The following is a 23079-nucleotide window of genomic DNA, read 5'->3' as shown; positions in this document are numbered from 1 at the left end:
CCCCCCCCCCACACAAAAAAAAAGCCCTTAGCATTTAAATTGTTAAATTGTGTCTCCCCCGCCCCCAATATCACAATCCCTCCTACGCCCTTGAAGGAAAAACATGGTCTCCGTTTCGTTTTTACGCGAGGACGACCCAAAGAAAGGAGCTGGTCTGGTTAATTGATTAGCCAGTCGTCACCTACAGTCTACAAGCCAGTACGCCAGCACACACATCACAGAAATACGGCCAGCACCCATCATGAGGATGCATCTCGTCCAGTCAAATGTCTCCGTTTTAATTCCTGTCCTTTTCATTGGTGAATTACGGCTTGGGCCATGATGCGTATGGCGGAGGTGTGTGTGTGTGTGTGTGTGTGTGTGTGTGTGTGCGTTTGGGGGGGGACATCATAAGGTTCCTGTCCAGGGGCCTGTGATTTCTCACTCCTCCAGTGGTTCTATCAGGTTCTTCCTCGGTATCATCTCTGTCTGACTGGTCGGTGTTATCCCTGGTGTCACTCTAACTCTGTTTTATCATACCGTCCTTGTCATCTTGCATTCTACAAGACTGGATCTCTATTTCGCTATCATTCTGTTAATCTCGTATATCTGCTTTACCGTTCTATGACTGGCCTTTCATCTTCTGTTTCTGTGCTTGCAGCTTCAGTGGAAATATCAGACGCTAAAGGAACTCTGGGGTCATTACAGTTTACTTGATTAGCTTTCACATTATTAGCTCAGAGAAGCTTTTACAATGGATGACTTACACTGTTGCAAGTTCACACTCTCTTCATTTATGCTATTCGATATGTAGCATCTTTCAAATGGAAGCAAGATCAGACACATATCAATGATTTCTTCCTAGATTTTCTCAAGCTAACGGCTGATTGGTCAAGCCTCGTAACCACAGTGCCATTGGTTCAAAAATAAAGATACATGCACGCACAAATGAAAGCTTTCATTTTCTACATGAGTATTATGCTGACACAGTAAGCAACACATTACCCTATCCAGTCATAGAGTAAAAAAAAATTCACTGATGTAAACACTTTCACAGATCTAGCGGACCGAAATAACTGATAAACTTTGTAAGAGTTTTTCATTTAAAGGAATAAAACAATGTCAAATTAAATCCATACTGTGGCATTCTGGTTACTTCTGAAAATCTGTTATGTAGAATCGCAAACAATCCCAGCTACATGGTTCAGCTGTAACATTGGCTTATTCACATGCCAGGCCAAATGCCTCTGAACAACTGCCAACAGTAATACAGTACTTTTGTTCTCAAATGAACATATGAACTTCCAGAGACCTTTTATAAACCACTCATGCTTTTATCGAAGCTACTGTAATATAATCACTAATGTAGAGATAACAAATGTCTTAGACAAGAAGCATGGGAGCAGGTTTCAGGAACTAGATTTATTGAATAATTGTTTGGAAGGATTAGTTCAACCGCCCAGGCCCAGTTCAGCCTGTTTTGACACTGACCATTAAAAGTGAAAACAGGAGTGTGGCTAAAATATAGAAAACTATGAGAAATTAACACTCTGAGCAAAGTGGCAGGTAAGAGCTTTGTCTGCAGACATGAAGTCATTGATTGGCCAATTTGTGCAGCTCAGCAAGATTCCAGACTCCCAGTCTTGATTTCAACACAAGAACTTGGCCAATGCAGCAGAGAATGAGAGAGGGGAAAAAACGTTCTCGAAAGCAGCCTTGTCTTCACTGACCTCCCAAATCACTCTTCAGCTGCTGCTTCTGAATATATAATCTACTACAGGAACATTCTCTGACATTCTGAGTATGGTCTGTTGCATCGTGCTTGGTAAGCCCGTTGCATTTGTGGGGCAGAGAAATTGAGATGCTGTATTTAGTGAGCAATGCATTGCGTTCAAGGAAGACCCAGTGATCTGGGTGGAGGGAACATTGTGTTTAATGGGCAAAATAGTCAAATATAGACCAGAGAGAGAGTCATTGCTTTTCGAGGGTCCAAACAAAGAGCATTAAGGTCAATTATCTGTATCTGTCCCACAGCATCATTAACTGATAGACATGGTGATGTTGTGGTTCAGCCTCAGATGGATTAATTAGCCAGTTATTCAGACACCGATCATATTCAGTTATCCATGAAACACTGGGGCAGCTATCAAATATTCTCTGTATTTTGTAACTTTTTTTTTTTTAATTGAAGAAAATATCTGTATCAGCAAAAAATGTCACATAAGATATATGCTCCCCATTTTCCAGTGAAGCCCAGGAGCATTCAGTGGATTTCAAGGTGAAACAGACCTTGGTGTAGAGGAGGAAACGACTGGACTCTTGGGACAAGGAGTGTATTTAGGGCGCTGGGGCTGGGTATCGATTCAGTGGTTTGGGTTACAAACGAAAACCGAGCGTGCAGCGGAGTGGGATGACCCATGCATCCCGTGCAGTGGCGGTGTCACTCCTGAGGCGACGTGGAACACTGCAGGCACACGATGCTACGCTTGGCAGCGCGTCTGCGGAGTTCCGCACTTAGAGCTGCCAGCGGGAACTTTTCTTTTCTGCTTGGTAAGTGCGATTCGTGCATTTGGAGATTGTCTGGGTGGGGGAGGCGAAACACTAAAGAGATTGTGATGGACTGAAGACAGCCCCATTTTATAAATCAGTAGCTGGAAAGAAAACAAGAATTTATAGGTTAAATTAAGAGGAGCCATACAAATTATAGATAAGAAGAAAAGAAACTGAATAGGGGAGCTGTTGGAGTGGCCCTCCATTATTTACTAGCCACAAAAATGAGCATTAAATATGGGGAGAACTTGAATAAGCCCAACAAACCAACATGCCGATTTCGGTCCCAAAATCTTTCACTGTGCTTATATATGGACACATGCACAGCGAAATAAATAGGCTACTAGATATGATAATCAACCGCCCCAACGAATGACAAGTTAGCTTAATATGTTAAAAACGGTGTCTGGGACATATGTGTCACATTGCTAGTAAAAATGAAGCGCCCCCCCCCCTCCCCTCCCCACAGGAGTGTATCGCTCAGCATCTTTCGCACCTACTAAGGCGTGACAGACGCTTCGACGAGTAAGCAAATCAAAGATCGGCGCGACAAACACAACACGAAGAGCACAAACCTCCAACTTTGTGTTTTCCTATCAGAATAAAACAGTTCTGTTGGAAAAACTACTGCTACCGATTGATTTTATGAATGTTTCTCTCGGTGTTTCCCAGTGGCGCTGGCCAGCCGCGGTAGGTTCTGAAATAGGGAAGGAAATCCCAGCCTAAGTAAATTTATCCTGTATAGAAATGAATCCTTGTATTCATTCCCTTCCCCAGTTTTACCGTATGTGTTTGAAACAGGTTTAAGCTTTACAAATCATATGTGGCAATGTTATTACAAACAAAAGACTAAGGATGTACCGTTTTAGCGATTTTTATTCGGATATTATGCGAATAATTAAACGAGATTGAAATTATCGATCTAAACTGTTTGTATCGACCTTAAATAAAGAAGCACTTGACACTGGTAGGTAGGGGACTGTCTGCTGAAAATGTGTTTAGACCGGAGCGGAGTATACATGAAAAATAGGCTATACAGATATTTAACACAGTAACATTTAGGCGTATAGGCATATAACAACGACAATAATAATAATAATAATTATAATAATAATAATAATAATAACAAATAACAATCATATTCATACGAATATTCATAATAATAAGAAGAATGAACTATTATTATTATTATTTGCTTTAGGCGTTTATTATATTTCTCGAAAGAATGAATCGTTTTATTAGACAGAAACTCTCAAAGCATGAAACCAGCGAGCTTCTGGTGCACAGTAAAATCGTTGGCAAGACAATCATGCATGATGGGCTTGAGTACAGACATGCTGTGCACTTTGTATATAACTTTTTAAACCTGATTTTACACTTCGGTCCGATCGATATAGACAGCCAGAAAATGCTTGCGCGACATATACCTCTCAAAGTACCGGACCCCGGTACATTTTCTAGCAATGGTGATATTCCCCTCTGCAAGGAACTGAAAAAAACCACTACTTACACATAAGCGTGATAAATAAACGCCCATCCCCTTGGTCTCTCCAACACATTGTAAAGGAAATTCTGCAGCTTTCGGTAAAATGCGTTTCTTTTGGGAGGTTTCCGCGCAACTGAGATGCTGGACCTGGGCTTGCTCAGAATGCTGCCCCGCTTGATGGCTTCGGACCCCGCGATGAGCAGCGCCCCATCTCTGCTCGTGTCGGCGGCTCCAGCATCCAGCCCAACAAAGCCGACTTTCAGCTTTTTCTCCGCAGCTGGACCTGGGTACACGCCGCCGTTGCTGGGTTTTTCTACCATGCTTTAAGATCTTCCGTCATGAAAGGCCAGCTGGGGAGACATTCAACCCTTTGCCGGGTATGAGCATCGCAGGGGCTGGGCGTGTGGAGACAGTGGTGCCTTTGTGGGAGCTGAAACACAGTCTCCTCCTAGAAAACCAATTGAAACGCGCTTCAAGATCCGCATTGAGCACGGTCTCCCACCTCGCCTCCTTCCGGCCACCTGACAGCGAAGTGAAGGGGGCGGGGGGGAGCCTTGAATTATTCAGAAACAAAAACTGATATAACGTCAGCAAAAATACTCTCCAAGAGCCTTAAAATGGGCTGCACTGCCCAGAAGCAACACCGGATTAGGCTTACCGCAAATGCATGGAATCAGACAGGATCGTTTGTTTGATTAATAATCAATAATAACGATATACTGTTATTAATAATAACATTTCAAAATAAGCGGTATGTTTTCAGTTTACAGATATAGAGTTTGAATTGTGAGGAGACTGACATTTTTTCCTTAAAGTTCGTTCTAACAAATGAAAAATTACAGTAAAATTGTAATCTACTTTAAAGCAACTAAGAATCCGTTTTTCCCTTCTTATTTCCATAAACAGCAGCAGGAGGTAAATTCAAATCCAAGGTCTGAAAGTTAGAATGAAAAATATGTGTTTTCAAAAGACCAGCTGATCAAGGCTATCAAAGCATGCTGGTCCTTGGTCTGTAGTCTCAATAAATTCTTACCAAAAAGCAGCAAAACTCACACAAATGAAACTGTTAAGATGAAACTGTTATTGTTATATGTTCCTTCTTAAACAGTAGGTGGTAATATTCTTATTTAGGGCTCCATTCACCCATTTTTCAGAACTGCTTATCCTGTTTGGGTTGCAGTAATCCAGAGTTTGTCCCAGGAAGTACAGAGCATTAGAAACTGAACATTCTGGATGGGATATCCAGCTTGTTCACTGGGGCACCATTTTCCTAGATTCTTTTCAGTGTGTCCCCACTTATGCACTGAGCTTAGATTTGATAGTTTCCTATTTCACTGTAAGCTTTCCCCCCCTCATTTCCCCCAAAATTTCTCACTATTCATTTGTTTCTCACAGATTCATTTGTTATAGAATGACCTGACCATTCAATACAGGTTATGTGAGTTAATTTGCTTTGTCAAGCCTTCTATTCGAGGGTAAACCTTCACGAGGGAATCAAAGATAAAAAAACCCTGACGGTCTATGTTGACCCTTTTCTTAGTAAACAGTTATGGAAATGGGATGGATGTTTAATATATGGCGCAAAAAATGTAGAATATGTTTATGTTTACATAGCGTTTGTGTCAGACAAGCATGTCAGATAAACAAGAATTCATAGAAATTGATCTTGACAATATTATGAATCATTAGTTCTGAGGAGAAACACATTTCCAGTATGGTCAATACTCAAGTTCAGATTTTTTCCTGTAAAAATCAAGCTACAGTTACTGAATTTGATCAGTAACAATTTGGAAGTCAACCCCTGTTTAAAACAATGTAGTAATAGATTGCACACACTCTTGTCAGGCATCTTGGGCTACTCAGTAAAGATATACTTACCCACGGGCATTACTTTAGGTCCCCCATAATTTCTGCAAAGGTCCTTATCTGACACTTTTATCCAAAGTGACTTACAACAGAGGGTTACCATTTACATGTGATCCCGGGATTCAAACCCACAACCTTAGCACAAAGTTCTATTTATTGAGCTGCAGGAACAAACAACAACTAAACAAATGGATTCGCATGCTACAGCACTTTACTTACAGCTTTACCCCCTACAGGTACTCCTAAGGTACCTGTGCAATATTTCCCTCCAAGACACAAACAAAAAAACCCTATACACTAAATAATATATAGCCTGTCTGTTACAAAATAGCACACAGCATCGAAATTGCCTACCATCACTTATATGAGAAAATGGCACTTTATTATATATCAATAGGGAGTTGATACTAGGGATGAAACAACTCAAAATAGGTAGGCTGGGGTAACCATGGAAACTCTGGATACTTCCATCTATGTGTTCATGTCGGGTAATATGATGAGGACTGGGTGACCCTGTTGTATGAAAAGCTGGTCAGAAATGCCTTTTCAATCTCCACGGTCTGGTACTGGCAGATCAGGTGATGTGTCCAAATTAGTCTTAATAATGCCAGGTTGCTGAAAGCCATTTTCAAAGGACATGAAAATTATTCTGACAAACCAGTAGGTGCCTTGGCCAAAGTACGCCTCTTCAGTTTCAATGGCTACTTTCATTGGTTTTCAGAATATTCTGGGTGGTACACTGGCAAACAAGCAAGCAAATGAAGTGTCATGTCATGTTTCAAAATACCTTCTAATTAAATGGCATACATAATGAATAGCACAAATGCAAAAAAGTGCACAAAGGCAAATTTTCTATCAAACTGCCGAGACACCCTAAGGGACAGTTTTGTACCAGCTGAATTATCCCGGTATTCTGATGATCTTTCCAACTCAGCTGAACTCACTTGTCTTTCCGGAGAAATGAATGTTGCCAAACAAATATCTCTGCCCAGGTCCAGCAAAGCTGAGAACCTTAAACCAACCATGCTGTCAGTGGAGCTGCATGCCAACTCCCCCCCCCCCGGGAAGCGGCGTCGATGCCTTCCAGGCTCAGAGGGTAACTCTCACCTTTCCTTCCCTTGGAAATATCATCCAATGGTGAAACATTCGGCCGAGTCCGTAGCAGCACATGTGGGCATCATTGGCCTTCACAAGCTCCTGATCGAGAGGCACTCACAATGAAACACTTAATATACTTTTGGGAAAGATGGTGGGTGGGGGTCAACTATAGCTATAGCCCTCAGCTAAGGAAATCAGTGCTTATTGGTACACGTCCCTCCTCATGCTCTCCGCCGTGATTTTTGCAGGGCGTGAATCATGTAAATATATGTCCATGGCTTCACAGCCTTGGTTCTCTCTGTGCGATGCGCACACCCAGGCAGAAAGGTGCCAGATATTTACAGGCTCACACCCACCACACACAATTCATTTCGATTTCATTCTCTCTGGCACCATCGGTTACCATCACCTCTTCAAGGGAGGGGAACTTGGTGCATTTCCAACAGACCACTTTTAACTTCAAGGCAGCCTTGGACTCAGGAACAAGGATTTTCCTTTTTTGTACAGGATCGTATCTTTGTAGGTGCAGTAATGTGAGGCAGAAACAAACTGCAGTCAGTAGAGGAATGTGATAGAGATACATCTTCATAAGAATCCTCTAGCTCTCTGGCCAGCTCTAGTACTGCAGGTTGTATTAATTCCCTTCAAGATGCCTGAATTGCATGGGGTTTTTGTTTCCCCCTTGACACTGTTATATCTTATTGAATGACACCAGACGGTACATGGGGCATTTAAGATACCATGTGGCATATAAAACAGCACCTTCTAACCCCATGAATCTGCTGTGTATTCCTGGAACACGCCGCTGTGAAAGGATTTTAATGCTGCTGACACTTCTGACACATTCTTGGTTTTCTTACGTATACTTTTTTTTCCTCACCACAATTGCTTAGTGCCTGAGAATATCCAAGAATGCAATTTGAGGTGTCACTTATGGACAGAATCTGAACATGGCGAGTTGCATCGTATCACAGAAATGAAGACACCTCGCTTTTTGGAATGGAAACATATAGATCGCGTTTGCTTGCTGGGAGATCCAAATGAAATGAAAAAATATATTAACCTGAAAATGAATTAGCAGAAGTCACAGAAACTAAAAAAAACAGAAAGCATAGCTTTATTTATAGTTAAGGGAAGAAATCATTACTAAGCCTTATGAAGAGCTCACTGAAAAGACTATTACTTCTACTAAGTTGACTTAGTTGAGACCAAAACCAGAATTGGGGTCATAACTAAATGGAATTTAAAATGGGATTAATTTTATATTCCTATACACATTCTAAATTGAAATAAGCTCTACATAAAGTAGCTCAATTTCTCAAATGACTAATATGCAGCTGTACTTGAAACGCATTTTTCTGCATTTAGAGAAGACTCTGTAAATCACATACAGAGTAGCCAAGCATATATATCAGGCATATATTAGTCACAGACCGTGGGAGTCTCCTTCTGGTAAGGAAAAATCACCTGACTACCCAGATCATTTGATAAATGGCTGGAACCGGGGAGATCAGTCAGAAATGGAGCTGCACAGTAAAATCTCATTCCTGGAAACCTGGAAGAGAACCTTAGACAGTCCTGTGGTTCTATTGTGCCACAGAAGGTACTTTGACAGAGGGAGTTACAGAGCAAATAAATCAGACCAAATCAGAAATCAGTTTACTGTTTTGTAAATATTTTATTAACTAGCAAATAAAGGTTACATTCACAACAATAACTATAATGATTTGAGGGGAGAAATTAAAACTTTTCTGTACAAAGTTTTTAGACCACAAATAAAAATATATACAATTAATATTTAGAAAAAATACATAATTATTACATATAATTATGCAATACGTATCCAGGCATATTGATAACTCAAAGTTAACAGATTCTTGGTTCGTATATAGGACAAGTTACTTTCAATAACAGTACTGCTTGAAGTTTCTAAGACTGGCCAAGTAACTGCTTATATTACATATTGAGCTAATGGATGTGGTGAATGCATACGGTCTGTCCTTGTGGATTAAATTGTGTTTAGTACAGATATGAGAACAAGTTTGTCAGGCAAGTTTCTTCAATAAAAACCTATTTTGGGTAAAGGCATCTGGCATCTAACTGTATAACATTTTTGTTCAAAGATCACAATCTTAAGAAAAAGTTAAAGTGTACAAATAGTTTAAAGATGTCTGAGGGAGGTTTACATTTCGTAGGTTACCAGCTGGTTAACAGAGAATAAAATGTTCAAAAGTGTTACACTGTTCAGCATTAGGCTTTACACTGGTAAGGTCAGATACACGGTCAGTGCACATTCACAGGCTTTTGCAGTGAACCCTGACTCTAGCCTTTCATAAAGGACAAATTCAGGGAAAAACACCAATCAGAGGACATAAGGGAGAAAGTCAATTTACTAAACAGCAAAGTTAAGCATTAGAAGCCAATTTTAAAGTCCATCATAGTTCAGCTTATAGAGACCTTTCTGTTGTGACTTAAGCTCTTATTATAACATATAAAGCAAAAAAGTCCTTTATAAGCAGTCAAGGCTTGGATACTGCCAAATATAAATCCCACCCTCTAGCCCACCGTCTGTTTTGTTTGTTATTTATCAGTATTACTTATTATTATTTTATCTTTACACAAGCATCTTTCCTTTACTTCCCGAAGAGCCATTTACCAAGATGCCCTGATCCAAAACGAGAGGCACGGTAACTGAAACAGAACCTTCAGAGCATCAGCTGCACTGCAGGAAGCAGCACCATCTGTGCTCAGTCTCAGCTCGGGTTCAACAAGGGAGAGAAACTTCCAGAAGTTGCACACTGACAGGAGAGACGTGGCACATCTGAGAACATGCGAAACGGAACGAGGCCCTCCAATAACATGGCAGGAGAGGAAGGAAAAAAAAGGCAAATCCAATCAGATTTATTAAAAAATTAAACAAAAATTGCTGTGTGGTTTAATAAAATATTTACTACTTGAGAAAAAAAAAACAAGTACACTTTTTAATTCAAATAGGGAAGACAAACACTTATGACAGAAAAAAATACACCAATAATATTTATTAAGGGTAACAAAACAATTTAACTGGATGTAAATAAATCAAATCTAATAGTAAAAAAATAAACCTTCAAAACTGGACAATTGGACAATACTTGTTAATTTATAAATGTATAAATTTCTACAGAGTGCCACCTCAAAGAACAGGCAGAAAGAAAGACATTAAGTCACAGTGCAAATATCTGCGTGTTTAAAAAAAAAAAAAAGAAAGAAAAACTGTCACCGGCACTTGAATGGTCACTGCACTAAATCACATTTAAGTCCTGACCGAGTGTTAATCACTGTCCACTTAATGAAAATCACGCAGTAATAGTCCACCAAGGTTACAGCTTGCCGAAGTAACCAGCGTCCATGTCGTTCTAAACTCGATTGCTGTTTGAAGAACCATCTCAAGACAGAGAGGGACATGTAACCTAGCCCAGCTCAAAAAGAGCCCGTTGTTAAATAAGAAGACTGTCCTCCATATAGGCAATGCCATCCTACCAGGAACTTAGGCTTTTGTCAATTAGAAATACTCATTCTGACACCGATTCCAGTTCAATGCACTCAAAGTGTCAATGTCTGCCCTTCTTGTCAAGTTACTCAAATGTACAGTATTATTAAAAAGAAATACATGCTTTAAATTAGACTAATACAGATTCACAAACATTTTTTAAACACTGTCCTTCAGTAAACAGCATATACTATACATGGTGGTCCCTCTGAAAATAAAATCTGGTTATAAATATGTACACGAAAATAATACACCATAGCTAAAAATTTAACAATGCGAGGATTACACCTTTAAAATTGAGTGATCCCTCTTCCCTCATAATTGTACGAATGTGTTTATAAATCTCTCCTTTCCTTCAGTAAATCTTCCGAGGAAGGTTAAAGAAACAGTGCGTACGTAAGAATGATGATATGCTTTAAAAAAATCTTGAAAAAGTTTATGTCTGTGCAGGCTGGGAAAAGCAACATTTAAAATTCGGTAAAGGGCATGGCTATGAATATCTTCATAATGTTAAACAGTAACAATTTCCGCAATGCTGCACTGCTACATCTTGCAATACTCAATAACAGAAAAAATTAGAGAGGAAAACAGATTCAAGCATAGGATTTAAAGGCAAACTTCCTTTCTGTTAAATACTGTGACATTTAACTTGGAATACTTCTAGTTTTTTTCAGTCTTCTTAATACCTGAAATTACTAACAAATTTAATGCCCCTTTCAGTACGTTGACAGACAATAAATAGCATGTTAAGATACTAAGATACCAACTCTGTATAGTGCAGTAGTACTCAAGCCAGAATACACTGATTGCACATTCTCCACACACCTCGGGCAGTGACCCAGGGATGGTGACCCCAGCGGCCGTGCCTGGCGTGCGTTAACTGAGGATGGAATGTTAGAGCTGTAGCCACAGTCCATTGCGGGGGAACCGGGGGGGGGGGGGGGGGGGGGGCTGGGAGCTACTCGCAGTTCAGCCATTATTTGGACCCTTGCACTCTCCCTTTTCACATCACAAGGCACGGCCAGCATGAGGCGAGGTGGGGGGGGGGGGGGGGAGCTCATCCCTGACAGCGCCGATGACCCAGGCCCCCTGTGCCTTGTCCCCAAAAGGTCTTAGGTAATCAGGGAAGACCGGCGGTGAGCTGGTCTCTCGTGGCAACTGCCTAAGCCGGCCTAGAGTCTGTATTTTAATCTTCAACTGTCACACTGTCTAACCCCGACACAGACTCTGCAGCATGAATCATCTGCAAGCCCCTCGCCCCCCACCCCCCCCCGGTCGCCCCTCTCCAAAAGGGTCCAGTTTCTGCTGCGCCCAAGTGACAGACATGAGGAAAGGCGGGTAATTGAAGCAAAGGTGGTCTTTACAGATCCCCATCAGAGGGGGGCAAACACAACCTGTACAACCTGCAGAGAGGGGAAAAAATAATATTAAAGAATGTCTACAAAAAGGCCTCGTCCAGACACAATTTTCAACCTGGAATGTGCCTTATATAAACCTAAAGCAGTGTTTCTCAACCCAATCATATGGGACACATATTTTTGCTTCCTCCCTGAGCACACATGTACCAGGTATGGGGTTCTTCATTGTCTGGTTCAGGTATTTGGGGCTCTTCATTGTCTGTTTTGAGAATATGATGTCCTTGATGTTCTTGATTGTTTGGTTCTGGAGTCCGTAATGTTGATTGTCTGGTACAGGAATTTCTATTTTTTGCTTGTTTGGTTGAAAAACACTGAACTACAGGCCCTAGTTAGTGCATATGATTCAGCATGAATCTGCATCCTCTTAACCCAAGTACTGCCATCCTTCATTGAGCTACATAGCAAAATGAAGTCATCATTGTTACTGCCAGAAATAATTTATGGATGTCTTTCTCATAGAAGAACCTCCTACTTGCACCAAATAATTTCATTCCCAGTTTGATTTCAGTGGGGCCACAATGAACGGTATTCGTTTTCCACAACACACCACTTCTGAGTGTGAGAGGCCAGAGTCGCATGTTCACAGGGCACTGCTGTCATACCACTGATTACGGCGCTTGACCAGTAATGATCTCATGCCAATAAAGTACTCACTGCAGGATTAGCAGATCCATGCATTGCGTGGCACCATCTCACATACAGCCCACAAAGCCATCTCAAACTCACCTTGGTGCAACAGAAGGCATCTGGTCCATCACTTTGAGATTTTTGGCTGATATTTCCACTCGGGTGCCCTGTTAAAAGACATTCCCCTCACGGTAAATCTCACTTTCTGCTCCTCTTCTGCCAGTGCAGTCTGAGATCTCCTAAGAGACCCCCAGGCAGGGTACTTCACAAATGACTACTTCTAATCGACTCCCTTTAACTAAATTTCACAAGGCCGATATTTATGGCAAACGGATCAACATGACAGATTAACGTGGGAAGCGGAGGCACCTGTTTGCGCATGATGTCAGTGGCTTGCATGAGGCAGCGTGGCTGCAGGCCGTGGTTGCGGGCCAGGAGGACGGCCTGCTCCAGGGACACGCTCAGGGTACACCTGTGTGAGAGAGAAGGTCAGCTGGGCCCTGAGGAGGACACAGACATGGAGAAAAGGCACAAGCAACCTCGCTGCCCGGAAGACAGACCAGCCGAATACAGAGAGCCGATCCATTCATCCCAACTCCTTTGGGCGTCGCCATGATACGCGAGAGACAGAGACACACACAGGTTCAACTGTCTCATACTGGTTAAAGGTCTAGACCAGAAAAACATAAGAACCTGTCTGTTCCAGTGCATGCCCTCTCCGCACTCTCTCCCTCTGGGAAGCAGGACCAGGGCTTCGTCACAAACACTACCGATTTCAGAGGCAAACCATCCAGTCCCTAAACAACCTGCACCTGTCCGTCCCACAACTGCTGTATTACACTGTTCTGTTCTCACTTATTTTGTCTTGCACTACTCCGGTATCGCACTATTGTTTGCACTACCCCCCCACAATTGTGGTGCAAGAACACCATGTTCCCCCAATACATGCGAAAATAAAAACTTGAACTAATTGTACCAGTCTGCCAAGGTACTTAACCTGCTTAATATCCATTTGAATAAATAAATGATACTTGCTTCACACACTGCGACCCTTAAGAAAGTGGTCTATGGATGGATGGATGGATGGATGGATGGATGGATGGATGGATGGATGGATGGATGGATGGATGGATGGATGGATGGATGGATGGATGGATGGATGGATGGATGGATGGATGGATGGATGGATGGATGGATGGATGGATGGATGGGTTTTCTTGGCAGGAAGACAGGCAGCCAGGGAAACGTACTGAGCAGTACGCCAAACTGAGGGCCATGGAGCGGGGGGTGGTTACCTCTGCATGCCCGTGGCACACATGGTGATGTGACAGGCTCCAAGCCGGTTGCAGAACTCCGAGGACACCGACAGAATGCTGACCCCAGACGGGTGGCTGCTGCCGCCACCTGACGCGCTGGGCTTGAAGTTGATGTAGGTCTGCATCAGACGACAGAGGTTGTCCAGGGCATTGAGGGGCCGCAGGAGCTGGGTGGGGAAAGACCAGTTAGAACCAGGGTGAGGGAGCACCAGCGCCCAATAAGCAGAGGAGATGGAAATCAGCTTCAAAGCCCAACCCCATTATAGCTATTATAATTAATGATTAAACGATATCTTAGAAATGTTGCATTACTTTTATTCCAGTGTTATGGCTCAAGGTATCCTATAGAGCAGGGGTGGGCAAGGTTTCTGCAAAGATCCGGTGTGTATGCAGGTTTTTGGGATAACCTTTAACCCAGCCGTTCAAACCCAAGTGTGATAATTTTTCAGCAAATAGCAATTTAATTAGGCAGTTGTGATGAAAACCTGCACACACAACAGCCCTCTCTGGATAAGACTGCCTACCCTTATTCTAGTGCATGAGAGCTGTCCCTCATGTAAAAAACCGTGTTTAAAATGAAGTGGACACCAGTGTAATCTGTGACTGACCTCTCGTCACTTCACATTGGTGCTGTCTAGAGTCCAGGCATTTGTCTGCCATCAGAATTAGCTAGGTAACACGCCAACACCGTGAAAACGGCCGAAGGACACTCAGTTTTAACAGCTAGTTACATGCGACTGGAAATGGTATTTTTAGGTTTTAAAGTGCAAGCGTGTTTAAGTGTTTTGACTGCCACGCTCAAATTAATTTTTATAGTTAATTTGATGTTGTTATGCTTTTCCCAACCCACTTCATAACGTTAACAATCAATTTGCCTTTAAGTGGTTGTCACGCACCTGCCGTTTAGAGTGGATAAAACTGGCAGTACTACAGAGAGATTTTTTCAAATACATTTATCATCATTTTTTTTTTGTTAAAAAAGGGAATTTAATTTCTGCTCATAACTGTACATGCAAGCTAATAAAGTTTGCTATTCGTGGTGGTGCCTACACCAATCTTCCAAGCGCCCTCCCTCAGTCTGGTCACATTAGGAACTGCAAGCACAAAGACTCACCTGATCTATTTTCACCGCTGTGCCGTTGGCGTCTGTGGGCAGGTTGGACTTTTCCAGGTAGAAAGCCCTAGAGAAGACACCATGATTGCGGCGACTCATTCCATGGCTTTAACGTACGTAACGTGGGCTGTGCGAGAGGCCTACCTGAGCCTGCGATAGTACAGTTTGACCTTCTCCAGCGAGACGGCGTTGATTTGCAGCTGAAACTCCTCCACGGAGACACAGTCCTGTATCGCTGGGCCCTCCGGTCTCTCTAAAGCTGATGTCACAGACACATCGATACAATGGGGACCACAGGCCATTACCCGCGTGGAGACGACACTTTCTAATACCTAAAATAGCTACAATGAGTTAGCACCAATTCTACGTGGACTGGCCAGTTGATGACAGCGCTACGTAGCACAGTCGCTAAAGAACTGTGAAGATATCATGAGGGATTCAGATTAGAATTCTTACAGGCATTGCTGTTGAACACCTGATAAATGAATTTAAGTTCTCCAGTAAACACCAATTTGTAAAAATTTATAATAATAATTGCAGGTGTGTAGAGAGTGGGTGATTACTATAAACATTTACGTTTACTTATTTAGCAGATGCTTTTGGTAAAATTGAGGATCTGAGGTCCCCGGAAGCAGCTGCAGTTAAGGGCCTTGCTCAAGGGCCCAATGGTGAAACGATTACTACACCAAGAGATTTAAACCCATGACCTTCCACGGGGACAGACCAGTCAATGTGTGAAAAAGGGTGAGACAAATTTGTAATGTAAACACATGACCACTAGATGGAGCCGGCAATCAACCGTTCCTTCTGTCATCATCCAACACGGTTCAATGAAAGTGGATGGCTTCATATTAGTTTACACGTCTTGTCATTTGTTTTGGACACAACAGAGCCAGTGTAAAATCCATTCTGACTCTGTCCTCATAAACACTATGGACGGGAGCCTGTTCCTGATGGCGAAAAGCCACCTGTGGCGCCACCTCTGGCGGACGCAGACTCACGTTTCGTGAAAAGCACCGTGTGCAGCTTGAGGCTGCCTCCGTTCTGCAGGCGGGTGGGCAGCTCGCTGAAGTGGCAGCTGTCGAGGTACAGGGTGACCCTGAGGGCCTGTCTGCTCCCCTCCACGTGGTAGCAAACCGACGTGTCTGAGGAGAAGCACAGGACCCCACTTACTTATATATACACTCCAAATACAGGTATACAGTATGCCATCCACTCCAAATACAGGTATACAGTATGCCATCCACTCCAAATACAGGTATACAGTATGCCATCCACTCCAAATACAGGTATACAGTATGCCATCCACTCCAAATACAGGTATACAGTATGCCATCCACTCCAAATACAGGTATACAGTATGCCATCCACTCCAAATGCAGGTATACAGTATGCCATCCACTCCAAATACAGGTATACAGTATGCCATCCACTCCAAATACAGGTATACAGTATGCCATCCACTCCAAATACAGGTATACAGTATGCCATCCACTCCAAATACAGGTATACAGTATGCCATCCACTCCAAATACAGGTATACAGTATGCCATCCACTCCAAATACAGGTATACAGTATGCCATCCACTCCAAATACAGGTATACAGTATGCCATCCACTCCAAATACAGGTATACAGTATGCCATCCACTCCAAATACAGGTATACAGTATGCCATCCACTCCAAATACAGGTATACAGTATGCCATCCACTCCAAATGCAGGTATACAGTATGCCATCCACTCCAAATGCAGGTATACAGTATGCCATCCACTCCAAATGCAGGTATACAGTATGCCATCCACTCCAAATACAGGTATACAGTATGCCATCCACTCCAAATACAGGTATACAGTATGCCATCCACTCCAAATGCAGGTATACAGTATGCCATCCACTCCAAATACAGGTATACAGTATGCCATCCACTCCAAATACAGGTATACAGTATGCCATCCACTCCAAATACAGGTATACAGTATGCCATCCACTCCAAATGCAGGTATACAGTATGCCATCCACTCCAAATACAGGTATACAGTATGCCATCCACTCCAAATGCAGGTATACAGTATGCCATCCACTCCAAATGCAGGTATACAGTATGCCATCCACTCCAAATGCAGGTATACAGTATGCCATCCACTCCAAATACAGGTATACAGTATGCCATCCACTCCAAATACAGGTATACAGTATGCCATCCACTCCAAATACAGGTATACAGTATGCCATCCACTACAAATACAGGTATACAGTATGCCATCCACTCCAAATACAGGTATACAGTATGCCATCCACTCCAAATACAGGTATACAGTATGCCATCCACTCCAAATACAGGTATACAGTATGCCATCCACTACAAATACAGGTATACAGTATGCCATCCACTCCAAATGCAGGTATACAGTATGCCATCCACTCCAAATACAGGTATACAGTATGCCATCCACTCCAAATACAGGTATACAGTATGCCATCCACTCCAAATACAGGTATACAGTATGCCATCCACTCCAAATGCAGGTATACAGTATGCCATCCACTCCAAATACAGGTATACAGTATGCCATCCACTCCAAATACAGGTATACAGTATGCCATCCACTCCAAATACAGGTATACAGTATGCCATCCACTCCAAATACAGGTATACAGTATGCCATCCACTCCAAATGCAGGTATACAGTATGCCATCCACTCCAAATACAGGTATACAGTATGCCATCCACTCCAAATACAGGTATACAGTATGCCATCCACTCCAAATACAGGTATACAGTATGCCATCCACTCCAAATACAGGTATACAGTATGCCATCCACTCCAAATATAGGTTGATGCCTTAAATGCAGAGCAATAAATGATCTGCGAAACCAGACGTGATTTCCCAACAAAAATGGCCCTCATGCAAACAGTACTTTGGCTTTCGGTTTTCTTTAGATTTCATTCAGCTTTGTTTTTCGCAAACATCACAGCTCTGAAATTCCCAAGATACCTCAATGTGCGGGGAACAATAAAAAAAAAAAAAATGTGCCGGACCCTATTAGGAAATCCCAGGACGATCACCGAAGGGGAAGTCCTACCAAACACAGGCTTGCGACACATCAGAACTCCACAGTAACACGACATGACGGTGAGAGCACAGTGAAATGCACACAGCTTACTCGCAACCAGACATTCGTCCTCAAGCTGCCGGAAGTAAACAGTGACTTTATCCAGCTCCGTCAGAGCAGCCTTGGTGTCTTCTAGCATGATCCGCTCCTCTTTCTGTTGGCAGAAGAAATGAGTAACCCTACCCCGCTTGTCAGAAATAGTCCATTCACATTTAACATTCACGGTACTGGTGCCCTCTGACTCTCTCAAATCTGACACTGGGCCAAACAAATCCATTAACTCCAGAGTTACACGTAGTTATTAAACCAGACTCGCTTTGGGTACTCTTCAGAGTAGCAAGATTTAAGACCCAAAGGTCATTGTCACCACCTTACGCAGTATGGAATGATGCCACTAATTTTGAAAGCTGATGGAATTTAAAATATACAGCAAAACATACACAAGAGGTAAACAAAATACAAACGAAATAAACTATATATAGATGTGAATACACTGTTAAAGTAACAAATTATAAAGAGACAAACAACAGTGCATGAGAGACAAGTGGCAATATATTTAGGTTATTGCACATATTGCATAATGTCTCTGAACGATAATGGCCATTTACGTTACTTATGTGAGAGATGTCTTTGGGTCTTAGAATTTATTATGTGAGATGGTGCCTTGGGTAGGACCCATTCCAGAACCTTCTTACGTAGGTGTGCATAGTTCTATTAGTGCCTGCTGCATGACAGGAGGACACGCAGTTGATTGATCTTTACTAATGTGGAAGGCCTCCCTCAGTGGCTGGGATGTACAGGCCAATCCTGATGACTCTGTACAGCTCTCTGCTCAATCTTAATAACGATAATGATCCCATGTGAGGAAATTTAGGTGAGAGCAAGGTGAGAGCAAGCTTGGCAGCAAAGGGCAGCCACCCGCAGGGCTGGGGTTTAAGGGCCTTGCTGAAGAGCCCACAGACGTGACTGCTTGGAGCGGGCGGGGCTCGAACCAGCGACCTTCTGCTCACAAGCACAGAGACTTAGCCTGATGAGCCACACACTGTTCCGCAGTGAATTTACTATGCTCACCTAGGTACTCTGTCAGTACAGTGCCAAGTGCCACCCTGGGGTGACTGGAGGATTTGAACCTTAAAGGCTGCCATTTTCAATCCAAAGATATACAGGAAGCCACTGCTTCATGGATTTAGAAAAAATATTTTTCAGGGGGCTGAGACAAAAAAAAAATATCACGGGTTGAAGCCCCTTAAATAGGGTCCAGAATGGCCTATTGTACCAACATCCTGCAGAGACAATGAGATGGTTTCCACTGCACTGGCAGCACTATGGAAGGACTAGTCTTATATAGAACCCCTCAGTGGGTAGTTCTAGGGCACCATCGCTAGCTGGGCACCAAACTCAGAGTCCGAGGACACGGCTCTCACCACATAAGGCGACAGCGTGGACTGGAAGTTGAAGAGCACGCCGATGGCCGCCACCTGCTCCAGCCATTTCCTGCTGACCTCCTTGCTCTCCTCCTCATACTCGCCGTTGTTGTTGTAGCGGAAATTGAGGGCGGCCAGGAGCTGCTCGGTGAGGGTGCAGAGCGCCCCCACCACGCTCTGGCAGAAGATCACGTCTCGCCGGAGCTGCAGGTCCGTGTCTGCGGAGAAGAGTGCGTGCAGCCCGTTGGCATGTGGCCAAGGGCGGCTAATTAGCACCGCCGGAGTAAATCCTCCACAACGATGATGCCTCGTTTGCAAAGTCGGAAGCAGCTCAGCATCAGAGTGACTAATTGTATTAATTGTAACAGCACATAAGAACTCATTAATTGCTGTAAAGCTTCTTACAACTGTTCAGATTCAGTGTTTGTTTTTGTTGTGGAGATTCATAAGATTGATTTAAATTGATAAAAGTAAATATGAATTACTAATCTAATCTAATCAATTGCTAATTCAAACCCAATTTATATTTTAATTCTCTTAAAAAGCAAACAAAACACTGCTTTTTATTGAATCCGTAGAAATCTATCTTTCTGAATTGCCTGCAGCTACATGAGGACCATGGAAACTGTGTGTTCTGTTTTTTTCATGGAATGTGAAAGGCTGCTTTCGAAAGACAGAGATATTTCCTGGAAGGGTTACCTGTGCATTTCAACAGGGCAAGAAGCAGCTGATTTTTCCCATCTAGAAACGAAAGTCATGGAAACAGATCAGTGTCACTTAGGAAGCAGAGGTGAGAAAGACACGGGCAAAGTCAGCAGCTGTCCTCGGACGCGGCTCGCCCACCTTCTACAAGCCGCTGCAAACTCTCCACCAGGGTTTTGATGGAACTGGGGAGGTTCCACGGATCTTCCTGGATGTTCTTATGGATCATATAGCGACAGCGTGCTGTCCAGTCCTCTGTGTTACGGTCTGAGAGAAACACAGTTCAGCTCCCATTACAGCCTGACAGTCAGAATGGGCTCTCAGAGTAACCAGAGTGCCTCAGTGCATCTGCAAACATCACCTCCTTAGTCAGCGAGTTTATACTTGAACTCTGAAATGGGTGTGATGCCATCTGTTAAGGCTAATAATGATTAAGTAGGATACAATACATTTGTGTTTTTTTAATACATTTCAAAAGTAGATACATAAAAGGTTGTCTCTAATTGCACAATCAATGTCCTCATCTACAGTAACAAATACAAACGTAAAATATAATTATTTTTGCTATGAATCATCTATTCATCCACATATCTGGAACAAGATTAGCCGGAAGCCTATCCCAGGAAGCATAGGGCCCAATGCAGGGGACAGTCTAGATAGAACACACAGACAGACAGAGACAGACAGACAGACAGACAGAGACAGAGACACAGAGAGACAGAAAGACAAAGATACATAGACAGACAGACAGACACAGATACAGAGACACAGATACAGAGAGACAGATACAGAGAGACAGATACAGAGAGACAGACAGGCAGCCAGCCAGCCAGAGACACACAGACAGAGACACAGAGACACACAGACAGACAGAGACAGACAGACACAGATACAGAGACACACAGACAGAGACACAGAGACACACAGACAGAGACACAGAGACACACAGACAGACAGAGACACACAGACACAGATACAGAGACACACAGACAGAGAGACAGACAGACAGACAGCCAGCCAGAGACACACAGACAGAGACACAGAGACACACAGACACACAGACAGTCCGAGATGGAAGACTTCTCTACCGGACTGACTGTGGTCCATGGGAAAGTGCTTGGTTTCTTCACAGGCCTTGACCATGACCGGACCTTTCAAAAGGCTGTTAATGGAATCAACCTGTGGAGAGAGACACGGTGAGGCCCCCGTGTGACAGGTGGAGGACAGCCGACAGTAGACAGAACACGCATGTGGGATAACTGATAAAATCGAGGCAATTCACTAAAATGTCGACTGGTTTTATCAAACACATCTGCACAGAATGTTCCTGAAAGGATTATGGCAGGCGGACGCAGGTGCGTCTGTGTATTCAACAGGCCTGGCGCAGGAGAGGGAGTGGAAAAAATAACAAATAAGATAAGAGTCATCGAGTCAGGTTCAGGAACCAAGCTGCACCTGGGAACTGGGGACTCCTCCGAGCCCCGGATGCACTGACACAGAAAATTCCCCAGAAAGCAGAAAATTAGCCGAAAAACGCTGCAAAGACACAGGTAGCTGTATAATGATAGCTATCCCCACGGCAACAGCACACAAGCCGACACGGGCAGCTAAGCCCCAAAAGGAAGCCGTCCCCGTGGCCGATGGCTGACCTGGTTAAAGAGGTGCTCCAGGCAGCCATGCAGCTTATCCTGTTTATCGGAGGGGATTCTCATGTCACAGGGCAGCTCGTCACCTGCGGGGAAAGCGGACATGCTCAGTGGTGGCGGCCGAAGCCCCTGTGACACAATGTTTGATAAGCCGGCGCCCTCTCAGAAGATGTTGCCCAATGTCCAGCACCGGACCTGTTGAAATTCAAACCAACCGCTAGGCGGGCAGGAACATAAGTGCCCAGGGACGGCACATCATGTTTGCAGAGTCACATCTGACGCCCGAGTCTGTGCCCCACCCCCTTTTCAGGGGTTAGTCATGTGTTCTTGTGCCACTTCCTCTGGCTGAGGCAAGATGAGGGGGGGTGGGGGAGTGAAATAAAGACTAGGGCTGCTGAACCTTACAGGAACCTGCAGTGAACTGTGCCACTTGACAAGTCAATGGAGTGAATCATGGGCCTCTAATGGGTCCTGGGGGGGGGGGGCTGGGGGTGCAGGAGTGCCCCCTGGGGATGGGGAAGCAGAAGAACAGTAGAGAGGTCCTACCTGAGCCCATCTCGTCGCTTCCCAGGTAGGAGCTGTTGCTGCGGACGCTGGTGTAGGACAGCACTGAGTCCCGGTTGCTGTTGCACTCACTGGAAAACACGGAGAAGGTAGAGAACTCAGGACCCAGTGACAAAATGAGAGAGTGGCGCATAATTACGCTGAAACACAGCTGAAATACTTCATTGAGGACGGCAGCTTTATGCAAACCTCCGGACGTTAATTAAGCTGCGATCGCAGCGGACTCCAGAGCGTTCTGACAGTCTGGTAAATACACTCCTCACAGCTGTCCTTTTGAGTCCCATAAAACATCTCAGAAGCTCACCAACCCAAAAATATTCACACGTGGGGCCTGTTCCACCACACTGCATGACTTATTTCAGCTGTCACCGCTCCAGACTTACATATGGCCTGTTGTCATGACGGCGAGCGGCGACGGTCTCCAGTTCAGGCTCAGGAAAAGCAGTGCCATGAAAACCCAAAGTCTGCCTGCCGCTTCCCAGGGTTCGGTTACGTCGCGGTAATTTGGGACGCCCCGGCTCCGATCCCGCATGTGGTAAGCATTACCCCGGAAAGAAAAACACTCCTCAGAAGTCTGACTGTAATCCACTTGACACGGCGAGGGGTGCAGGAAGAGGCTGTGTGGGTTACGGCCTACATAG

At 43.7% G+C, this 23079-nt stretch overlaps 2 protein-coding genes and 1 long non-coding RNA gene across 14 annotated transcripts in view; 1 reads left to right on the top strand and 2 right to left on the bottom strand.

Annotated features, from left to right (window-relative positions):
- The window catches only part of LOC111855832 (potassium voltage-gated channel subfamily KQT member 2-like), a 40428-nt gene extending 35917 nt beyond the window's left edge, over positions 1–4511 (bottom strand). For all 11 annotated transcript variants that reach the window (XM_023835277.2, XM_023835284.2, XM_023835278.2 and 8 more), the window contains exon 1: positions 4040–4511. In XM_023835277.2, the coding sequence (XP_023691045.1) occupies positions 4040–4335 (296 nt within the window). In that variant the 5' untranslated portion in view covers positions 4336–4511. The remainder of the gene's footprint in view (positions 1–4039) is intronic.
- Positions 4512–8637: 4126 nt separating this feature from the next.
- Positions 8638–23079, bottom strand: part of prex1 (phosphatidylinositol-3,4,5-trisphosphate-dependent Rac exchange factor 1) — a 78346-nt gene continuing 63904 nt past the window's right edge. The window contains exons 27-40 of one of the 2 annotated variants that reach the window (XM_023835258.2): positions 22421–22509; positions 21878–21960; positions 21317–21407; positions 20370–20495; positions 20226–20267; positions 19527–19744; positions 18154–18256; positions 15985–16128; positions 15128–15242; positions 14984–15050; positions 13849–14036; positions 12923–13025; positions 12653–12720; positions 8638–11911 (exon numbers count right to left, since the gene is read on the bottom strand). In XM_023835258.2, the coding sequence (XP_023691026.1) occupies positions 11869–11911; positions 12653–12720; positions 12923–13025; positions 13849–14036; positions 14984–15050; positions 15128–15242; positions 15985–16128; positions 18154–18256; positions 19527–19744; positions 20226–20267; positions 20370–20495; positions 21317–21407; positions 21878–21960; positions 22421–22509 (1480 nt within the window). In that variant the 3' untranslated portion in view covers positions 8638–11868. The remainder of the gene's footprint in view (positions 11912–12652; positions 12721–12922; positions 13026–13848; positions 14037–14983; positions 15051–15127; positions 15243–15984; positions 16129–18153; positions 18257–19526; positions 19745–20225; positions 20268–20369; positions 20496–21316; positions 21408–21877; positions 21961–22420; positions 22510–23079) is intronic. The other variant, XM_023835259.2, reaches the window with a different exon arrangement.
- Positions 16835–17408, top strand: LOC140591734 (uncharacterized). The gene is made up of 3 exons (XR_011992039.1): positions 16835–16892; positions 16955–17140; positions 17358–17408. It is a non-coding gene; the product is annotated as an uncharacterized lncRNA (long non-coding RNA).

Source organism: Paramormyrops kingsleyae, chromosome 6 (genome assembly GCF_048594095.1).
Source record: "Paramormyrops kingsleyae isolate MSU_618 chromosome 6, PKINGS_0.4, whole genome shotgun sequence".
NCBI lineage: Eukaryota > Metazoa > Chordata > Actinopteri > Osteoglossiformes > Mormyridae > Paramormyrops > Paramormyrops kingsleyae.
This window is presented reverse-complemented; position numbering and strand designations above follow the sequence as displayed.